General features: G+C 44.6%; 1 protein-coding gene across 1 annotated transcript; it reads left to right on the top strand.

Annotated features, from left to right (window-relative positions):
* Window positions 1–1,442: 1,442 nt before the first annotated feature.
* On the top strand, window positions 1,443–7,321 carry LOC111963037 (proline-rich transmembrane protein 3). The gene is made up of 4 exons (XM_023986261.2): window positions 1,443–1,604; window positions 3,697–4,710; window positions 4,831–4,932; window positions 5,058–7,321. Exons 2-4 carry the CDS (start codon window positions 3,741–3,743, stop codon window positions 7,013–7,015), a joined length of 3,030 nt encoding a protein of 1,009 aa, XP_023842029.1. The 5' UTR covers window positions 1,443–1,604; window positions 3,697–3,740; the 3' UTR covers window positions 7,016–7,321.
* The last annotated feature ends 2,967 nt before the right edge of the window (window positions 7,322–10,288 follow it).

The raw sequence follows: 10,288 nt of genomic DNA, 5'->3' as shown, positions 1-10,288 counted from the left end.
CTCCACAAGAGACAGCCCAAGTTTGATAGACTCTGGTCTCCACTACTCCACTATATCTCAAATTGGACAGAGTGAACGGGGGGATCGGGGAGGTGAGCAGATGCGTGTTGTGTAAGGTGCTGTAAAACCTAAAAACTAGTCATTGACTCGTCATCTCAGCTAAGGCTGGAAATAGCTAATAAGAACCTTGATAGTGCTGCTGCAAGTTCTATATTTTAAATTTTGTTATAATTATTATTTGTGTGTATGTATGTATGTATGTGTATATGTGTATATATATATATATATATAACATTTTTTATTATTTTTWWWTTWTTTWATTTTTTAAAGTCTGTCACATCTGTGAATGTGGAATGTGTTTGGTTGGTTGATTGAAAACTTAATAAAACTTTAAATTGAAAAAAAAAGAAGAAAATAAATTCCAGAACATAACTTTCAACAAGGCACATCTGTTAATTGAAATGCATTCCAGGTGACTACCTCATGAAGCTGGTTGAGAGAATGCCAAGAGTGTGCAAAGCTGTCATCAAAGCAAAGGGTGTCTACTTTGAACAATATCAAATATMAAATATATTTTGATTTAACACTTTTTTAGTTACTACATGATTCCATATTGTCATGCCCTGACCTTAGAGAGCCTTTTTATTTCTCTATTTGGTTAGGTCAGGGTGTGATTTGGGTGGGCATTCTAGTTTTTCTATTTCTTTGTTGGCYGGGTATGGTTCCCAATCAGAGGCAGCTGTCTATCGTTGTCTCTGATTGGAGATCATACTTAGGCAGCCTTTTTCCCACCTTTAGTTTGTGGGATCTTGTTTGTGTGTAGTTGCTTTCTGCACTGCATGTAGCGTCACATTCGGTTGTAGTTTATTGTTTTTTCGTGTTCATCAAAATAAATGATGTACGCTTACCACGATGCACCTTGGTCTGATTCTTCCATCAACGAGCGTGACACATGTGTTTTTTCATAGTTTTGATGTCTTCGCTATTATTCTACAATGTCGAAAATAGTAAAAATAAAGAAAAACCCTGGAATGTGTAGGCATGTCCAAACTTTTGTCTGGTACTGTACATACAAACATTCTCAAACACACCTAGACATTAGTGGAAAACTCTACACTCTTATAACCACCCTAACTCGGCATTACACTCTTATGAGTATTTTGTCATGCATATTTACATATACTGTGAAGTAAACTGTGTATACATCCATCTTCTGCTTACCTTATACCAAACCCTCCCACTACACTGAAATACAGTAAATAATACACAAATCAAATAACTAACCTTATTTCTCTATACATTTATGCATCTGTGTCTGTCTGTCTCTCTCTGTGTGTGTTTTGTTCTCTACTGTTCTCGTCCATTGCTGGTAGCTTTGTGCCACTCTAATGATCTTAATGTAATCCTTGACTAATGAGATTACAGAACACAGCTGTGATATTGTATAGGAGGAGCAAGAGACTCTGAGCATCACTCTAACAAATCCAAACAGGACAACTACAAATGGCTATACTTGACCCATGAGACCAACAGGAGAATAGGGAAAGGCCAGTATGCTACCCAACAACACAACAAATGTGAAGCAGAGGGCTAAAGAATCACAGGTAGGCTTTACAAGAGTTGTCTTTTTTTTATTGCTTTTGAGGGAAATTCAATTGGTACATTAAAGCATCTGTTACTGTGCCTCAAAGTTACTGAAAGAGGCCTAGACGTTCTCAGGGAACAGAACAGGCATACCATGCATTGAGGTAGGGATGCTGCAAGTGCAGAGAGGAAAAGAGTGTGTGAAGTAYCATTAATCGTTAGAACTGTGTTGATCCACAAAATGGGTGCCTTTTGTGCGTCCCTTTGATATTTTAAGTAGAAATTGTCAACCAATATTGCACTTTAATTCAATGAACTGCCCTTTAATATAGACCACATGGACAATTCAATAAATCTTAAATATGACTAAAGACTTGCTAAAGTGCCAAAATTCAGTATTTTGTCATGGCCCTCCATGCACTCACTTTGACTTCTAGGAAGATTTTGACCCACTTAACCCGAAAATGTATAGAAGTTGTCACCATCATTGTAAAGCCCTAGTTATTTTGTTACTTTCGCAAAGTTATTTCTTGAGATAATTATTTATTTCATGTGATTAGTGATTCATTTCAAGGTCAACCCTGTTACGTGACATGACCTCTCGTTTTAATACAGTGAAACTTTTCCTTTTWATTTTTTTCAAAATAAACATTGAACATCTAATAGTCAAGTCATARTGTAAAAGCAGGTGAGGTGGTTCTAGCCTCTCTGGTCATTTTCTGGTGTTTTGTGGTGGTACACTGAGTGAGAGCAGCATAAGACATCAATCACCCTGTTACCCATAGATAGGCTAGAAATGTTGTAACTTTTTAAAATTTTTGTGAAGCTTGCATTCAATTGCCCCTCCCTGTTGCACACAACAAGCTTCTATTCCCCCTGTCACGAGGGGATTTATGGCTGATTTAAGAAATGATCAACCCTGTTACTGTCAACTCTGTTACGGTCAAACCTATTTGCGAACAACCCTATTACGGTCTACCCTGTTACAGTCAACCCTGTTACGGTCTACCCTGTTACGGTCAACACTGTTACGGTCAACCGTGTTAAGTTCAACTCTGTTACTTTATTTGGCACTYAATAGGCACTTACTATACTACTATTTTTTTATTTAACCTTTTGACGGGATTTCTTTTTTTAATGAAGTTGAACATGCACTCATTATRACAGAATGTTAGAATTAGGTGAAATCAATGTTTTTTTTTTGCAAGTTACACTTCCCAAAACAATTGTGAAATGACCCAACTGTGTAAGTTTAGCTACATTTTGTCAACTCAAAGGGCACGTTTTTGAACTTAAATTTTATGACAGATGAACTAATAGTAAATTATGTGAAGATATGTAAGACAGGAGGATATTAGTATTGCGTGTGTCTGTTGAGATATGCACAGTCTGCATATGCCTCATATATAAATCACAGTGAAATTAGGTATCATATTTTTATGATGGTAACAGATTGCACCCAGGAAATATGAATATTGTGCACCAAACACTTCCTCCCTGTGCAATAGAGAAGGTTAAGCAAAAAACAAATAGGCTGTGACAAAAAGGACACACCTGCAAACCTTTAGCAGATCAGACTTCTTGCAGCTGTAGGCAGGCACACACACACACCACACACACACACACACAACACACACACACACACACACACACACACACACACACACACACACACACACACACACAACACACACACACACACACACACACACACACACACACACACACACACACACACACACACACACACACACAGGATTACCGAGGGGATTTATTGGTTCTTAATGGATTGGAAGTGCAGATTAATAATCAGGAGGGAAGCTGTTTGACACTTTACCCTTAGCTTACCTTTACAAGCTGCTACTTAACAGCCCTGCTGCTCACCCTGACAGACGTCACGCTACTAACCCCTTCACCTGCAAATTACCCTGGAAAACCACATTACCTAAGCACGAACAACAACTCCCAGACTCATAGTCAGTGTGTCACAGATAGTGAATGTTATCCATTAAAGTTACTTTGTCCAAACAGAGTGCTATGCCTGTCTGCCTGCTGCTAYGTCCTATAGCTTCTAGCCACCTCACTTACGTTTTCCTTTCTTTTGTTCTGCAGGTCTTCTATAAGGTATGATTGCTGCTTCAAGGTTACATTGAGCAATGGTGTGGCTCTTATCTCTCTCCTTGGTGCTGGCCGCACTGCTTCACTGTTCACCTGGAAACATTATCAGGGCCATCTCACCCTCATCCAGCAACTCTGACCATGTCCCACTCCCTGCATTCTCTAACTCCCTCAGCACCACCTCTAACATGGGTACAACAGCCCCCAAGCTTACCACAACACAACAGCCAGGGACAGACATCCTTCTGCCCGCCGGCGGTATGCAGGTGCCAGGAAACAGGATTACCAGTATGGAGGACTTAGATCGGGCATTGGTTGGCACATCCTATGGCAGTGATGAGTCTATGGATGATAGTGGACTTGGGGACACAGATATAATAGAAAGTCAACAAGAGACACCTGCCAGCACACTCCTTATCAATTCTGCGCCTGGAAATGAGGAAAAGAAAGCGAAGGAACTTGAAGTGCATTCCTCCATTCCTACTTCTCTGTACCCCCCTCCCACGCCACAAAAACAGACCCAAGACAGCGTCAGCACAGCAGGACCAGCTGGCTTACAAACGTCAGAGGATGTGCGTTCACCGGTCAAGAGCCCACTGACCAAGCTTACACTTAGAGCTACGTCTAAATTATCTTTGTCACCCATAGGGGACGACGACAGTGTACTCAATCTGGAACCTGCGTATTCTATTGTAGAGATCTCAAAACAAATGGAGCCAACTGTCAACTCGACATCAGAAATAAACAATTCTCCAAACCCATTAACTCCTCACAGGTCCCACCAATCCCCTAAAGACACAATTACAGAGGCCACTCCCGAAGAAGAAGAAGGGCTTGGAGCACTGGAGGAGAATGAGGAAGAAGATGTGGTTGTGTTAAAATACATTTTTGTGATTGACTCAGCGGTTCCCATAAGCAGAGACACTCGGGGAAAACTGTCCCACTCCTCCACCCTGTCATCAGCCAATCCCAAACAAGCACCCATTGTGACAGGACAGTTTCAAAGAGGTAAGAGTGGCACAAGAGTTGACTATTTTCTAATTCTGTTTTTATTTCTAATTACTCACAAAATATCCAAGTGTTTCCTCTGCTAGAAGTTATATGTGTATGATTTATTTTGTTTTTCAGAAAAGGAACAAACTCAATCCATTCCTGACATACAATCAACTGAGTTCCCGGTACAATCATCACCTGACGTGAAACACATAATCCATCAACATGAAGAAAACAGTAAATGGCCCTTTTGTTGTTGTTCTAAGTCGGGCAATTTCTCTTTCTCTTAATATGCTTTCTATATTACTTGATGAGATTATAAACTATTCTATTTTTCTCACACACCTTCCTCACTTTCTCAGCTAAGGGTCAACTCTGGCCTGCGCCCTCTGTCCGCTACGGTGTGTTTGGTCCTGTAACACATCAGAACCTGAATGGAGGCCCCTGTGTGCTGGGTCTTGGCACCTGCGTGTTCCCTACTGGCACCAACGGCACCCTCCTTCTTTGGGAGGACCTGAGCCGCACGCTGGCCTTCGCCTGGGAGCTCCACGTCTATGGCTCTGCTGGACTCTTCCTGCTGCTGTCCTGTGTGGCTGTGTTGGGAATGGTTGGACGGTCTAATATGCTCCACCCCCTCTGTGATGTGCTAACCCTGGCCAATAGGCTGTTGCTGCTGACCGGGGCTCTGCGTGTTGTCCTCCTCCTCACTGACCCGTACGGCACACGCCGGATCCTGTCTCGGCCGGTCCTCACTGCCCTCTATAATCTGCCTCTGCTGCTGCTGCTGTGGGCACAGGTTACCCTGGCGATGATTCTGCTGTCCCCAGCGATGCAGCGCCCTCGTGTGGTGGGAAGTCTGGCAGTCTTACACTGTACCCTGCTGCTGGCAGCCGACCTGCTCTCCCCAACGCTGTCCCATGCCTTTCCTCTGGTTCTACAGAGCCTCTCTCTCTGCTGGGGCCTGACTCTCTGCCTGGGCATTCTCACTCAGTCACTCTCCCACCTGCAGCCCTTCTCCAAGACCCCCATACACCAGTGGGTGGCCCCTCAGAGGATTGAGGAGCGGGCAAGACGCGTGACGGCAGTGTGTGCCCTCCTGGGGGTGCTGTGCTCCGGCCTGCAGATCTACAGCCTGCTCTGGCTCTATGGGCTGCTGGGGGACTGGAGGCGCTTTGGCTGGGGCTGGTGGCTGGGGCAGTTCTGGGCACGGGTGCTGGAGCTGTTCTGGGGCTTCTCTATGCTGGTGCTGGGCTCCTGGGTGTTCTGGACCCCTCTGAGGAGCCGTGCCAGGAGTGACCATGGCCAAGGGAGGCCAGAGAGAGCATCGTTTTGGAAAATCCTGCGGATAGGGCCTTTCAGGAATTTTGAGAAAAACTGGGCAGAGCTCATACCGAAAAACTGGACGGGGCAGCATCACTCGGGAGCAGACAGTGGCTCCATACGTGACTATGACAATCCCCCCACCACACACAGCTTGAGGGACACCATGTCACCATCTCATCACAAGGGTGGACAACCCACTACCAGCAGCAGCAGTGATACCCACCTACTGTGGCAGCGGGTGGGTGAGCGCGAGTGCATCCTCTCCCTCATAGAGTTTGACATGCTCCCCCAGTCCCCGATCAACCTAAGCCGCAGCATCGACAACGCGCTCCACCATGACAACGGACACCTCCTAGGGGTAGGCAGCCTCTTCACAGCCCCACCTCCTTCCACCTGGACCCATCAAGCTGGTGCTGACACTGACACCTCACTGGCGGACAGTGAGATCACGCCACCCTCTCTCACCTCTCCCACCTCTAATGTTGGCTGTAGGTGGGAGGTGGAGGCTGGCTCCAGGCCTGCAACTTCTGATCATTTCAGAGCAAATGACCAGGCACAGCCTGAGGCAGAGTCAAAGTCGGAGCAACAGCCACAGCTACAGCCGGACCCACAGCCGCAGCTACAGCCGGACCCACAGCCACAGCTACAGCCGGACACCCAGCCACAGCTACAGCCTGAGCCACAGCTACACCTACAGCGAGACCCACAGCTACAGCGGGACCCACAGCCACAGCTACAGCCGGAGCCACAGCTACAGCCACAGCTACAGCTGGACCCCCAGCCACAGCCGGACACCCAGCCACAGCTACAGCCGGACCCACAGCCACAGCTACAGCCGGACCCACAGCCACAGCTACAGCCAGACCCACAGCCACAGCTACAGCCGGAGGCTTCTGATAACCAGATCCTTCAGCCATCTCCAACCCCTGAGCACCAGGAGGACGTTCCAGACAATGATATATATATACATGCCTATTGTTCCAAACAAGGTGAATAAGCCAGGGGTCCCTCAGGAGGATGACTGGTCCAGTGTGGGCTGCAGTGATGATGTTACAGATCTATGAGCTGACCGTGACGTCATCATCACCTCATCCAAATGCCCATGTCACTTCATATCAGTACGAAAGGACTTGAGTTGTTCCACAGTGAACACTTGGCCAGGGAACAGCACCACTCATCAGAAGTTTGATAAAGTCATAYATAAGATATAAACATATTCAGTGTTGTTGATCAGCTCTCTATGTTAAATTCACTTACTGTACTTTAACTCGATGTTCTCTTAATAAATATTTCAGTTAAAGAAGTCTACTTATTACTCTTTTTTTGCAATTGTGTTATAAAGTTATCATGTTCATTGTGATGTTTTTACCATCTCATTATGAATTTCAGTAAAAGAGTACGATTAAGATCACTTTATTGGTCAATTGCACACAAGGGCCAACCTGAAATTTTACTACCGCTTTTAAGCCAACCCCTCCGAAAGAAAACACATACTGTACAGGTTTTGGAGAKGTGCGGGGTCTGCCACACTGGGCTCCCGGGGARATGTTTTTGTGGGGGGTTAAGTGCCTTGCTCAAGGGCACAACAACATCAATTAGGAAAGYGGTTTAAATGTGGGGCAACTTCTAGCAGAGCCCTCAGTCTGTTCATACAAACTAGCTAAATTACACCGAATTTTGTGTGCGCCAGCATGTGAAAAAGTGGGATGTCGTGGAAACATCCTTTATTGTACTTTATGGTGACAGCGACGCTGAGCTCTGTTCTAAGCCGGACCCACAAGACGCAAGCATTCCTGTGCCAAAAGATGCCAAAATTTAATGTCCGTTCCGGCCAACTGAGAAGTGTAGGTCTCGGTAGCACCAACGATGAATCGGCCGCATCTGACAGCATTAAAACTCAAAACTGATCTCTGACATTTGCATTTGAGGCTGGTTATCAGGCCGACCAACACATTTTGCTATGAGGCCGAGAGAGAWTAGTGCAGTTTAAAGCAAATTTCCTCCAATTCTACACATTTTGCCATGGCTTAGGACCTGACATCCAGGGGGCCCTCAACTGATGTGTTCATATGCTATCTGGGGGGGCCCTGCTATCTGGGGATCCCTCAGAGGTTGGGAACCCTGGCACAGGAGGCCCCAGGGCACGTGTCTTACGTGCCTGTTTGGTAATCCGGCCCTGGTCCAGTGCCATACCTCAGCTGTTTACCAAGAAAGTGGCAAGGTGCCAAACTTTGTCGTTTGAATCACAGATTGCMCCTTTAAAGAAGGAAAATGTTTGAGCCTTTACAGATCCTGTTAATTCGTTTTCTTTCCCAGAATGGCACCAGTTGGATGCTAAACTCCAGCGCATGGAGCCATCAGTAACAGCAACGAAGCAATGACCCTTAAGGTCAAAGGGGGAGAGCTCCACATAATATGAGATATATTAAACACTGATCTAGCTGATGCAGGTAAATTCTGTGACCCAAATGAGTTGGGGGTGAGCCTGAGGTATTTCTGTCTTGTGCAGGTGATGGGTCTCCTGTTCTTCCCCTGTTCCGGATGCCAACTCACTGTGGCTTCTCTGTGAATAGGTCACGCAGATATGTGATGTTTGTTGCACCATACCAAGGCTGCCATGTCACACAACAGGTGACGTTTCCTCCATGAAAGCTCACTAACTTTAACTTATTTATAAAATATGAGCCTCTATTCATATTGGTCATTATACCACATTCACAGGACTAGCATAATGCCACTCAAATGCTTTATTCTCTCTCATACAAGGTGGTAACTATGTCCTGCCACTGCTTCTGTGGCCGGCATCCATGACCATATCCACCGTATACATATTATTCGCGGCAAAGTTGCTTCCTGATTAGTCATGTCTTTGGTCCCGTTCGCTTGAGTCAAACAAAAACATTTGAATGATTAGTTGTGCCAAATAATGCCTCCCACAATGCAGACGTTGGCCACTAGTTGCAGCTGGTGTCGAGCAGAAAGTTGACTGCAGTCAAAACATCCTGACCTTTGATCACTTGATTGTTGTAAAGTTCATGTAGGCGCAAGTCAGACAATTTTTATCCCATAGTACAACAAACTTGGAAAGATGTTGGTCACCGACTTGACAAAAGGGATCCGATTGAACGCTCCCATTCTCTGGAGTAAGAGTAAGTGATGATCACCAGTTTACAGTGGTGGAAAAAGTACCCAATTGGCATACTTGAGTAAAATTAAAGATACCTTAATAGAAAATGACTCAAGTAAAAATGCAAGTCACCCAGTAAAATATTACTTGAGTAAAAGTCTAAACGTATTTGGTTTTAAATATATCAAAAGTAATTGTATTTGCTAAAATACACCTATGTAAATGCTATATATAATTTAAAGTTACTTATATTAAGAAAACCAGACAGCGCGATTGTCTTTTTTATTTTATTTGTTTTATTCCCAGATAGCTGGGGACACTAACACTCAGACATAATTTACAAATTAAGCATTTGTCTTTAGGGGCTCCCGAGTGGCACAGTGGTCTAACACACCTCACAAGCTACAGACAACAGACAACATGGAAAGCGGCAATACACAGCTAGGGATTATGWTCACAAATCTGATTGACCTTTAGCCATGTCTTCATGCATTTTGTGAAAGTGTGATATGTGGTGCAGTTATGTGTGTCTGATGGCAGTGTATTCCAGACATGGGAAGCTCTCACAGAGAAAGCGGATTTACTAAAGGTGCTTTTCCTTAAGGGAACTATACAGTCACCTCTCATGGCAGACCTTGTGGATCTTCTGCCATATGTTTGGGTTTTCTGTTTAACAAAAATACTGAGTAGAGGGGGAGCCAGGCCATTTAGGATCTTGAATACAAGACATGCGTYGGTGTATTGCACAAGATTTTCCCAACTCAGGAGCTCATCCTTTCTGAGGATGTAACAGTGATGATGGCTATTGGGCTTCCTATCAAGCACTTTRAGAGCCTGTTTGTAGACAGACTGAATAGGTTTTAATGTTGTACAGCAAGCTTGGGCCCAACTAGTCAAGCAGTATGTTAAGTGGGGGAGTATCATAGATTTGAAGTACATTTTTGCTACCTCTGTAGTCAAACAATTTCGTATAAATCGGAAATTAGCTAGCTTGAATTTGGTTATCTGAATWACCTTTTTCACATGCTTTTTAAAAGAGAGGTTGGAATCAAGTATGATGCCAWGGTACTTAAAATCAGATACCACCTGGAGCTTCTCCCCTGACACATAGACATCTGGCTCAGTAGCATCTGTTGCCCTCTT

The sequence above is a fragment of the Salvelinus sp. IW2-2015 genome, linkage group LG1, assembly GCF_002910315.2.
Source record: "Salvelinus sp. IW2-2015 linkage group LG1, ASM291031v2, whole genome shotgun sequence".
NCBI classification, from domain to species: Eukaryota; Metazoa; Chordata; class Actinopteri; order Salmoniformes; family Salmonidae; genus Salvelinus; species Salvelinus sp. IW2-2015.
Note: the sequence above shows the minus strand (reverse complement) of the source record. Positions and strands in the feature narration are given on the sequence as shown.

Bases quoted from the DNA above. Each gene is read 5' to 3' on its own strand.
- LOC111963037 (XM_023986261.2), top strand. From the start codon at position 3,741: ATGGTGTGGCTCTTATCTCTCTCCTTGGTGCTGGCCGCACTGCTTCAC. The intron at 4,711-4,830 runs GTAAGAGTGGCA...TTTGTTTTTCAG, and splicing joins GACAGGACAGTTTCAAAGAG to AAAAGGAACAAACTCAATCC. The intron at 4,933-5,057 runs GTAAATGGCCCT...TCACTTTCTCAG, and splicing joins CCATCAACATGAAGAAAACA to CTAAGGGTCAACTCTGGCCT.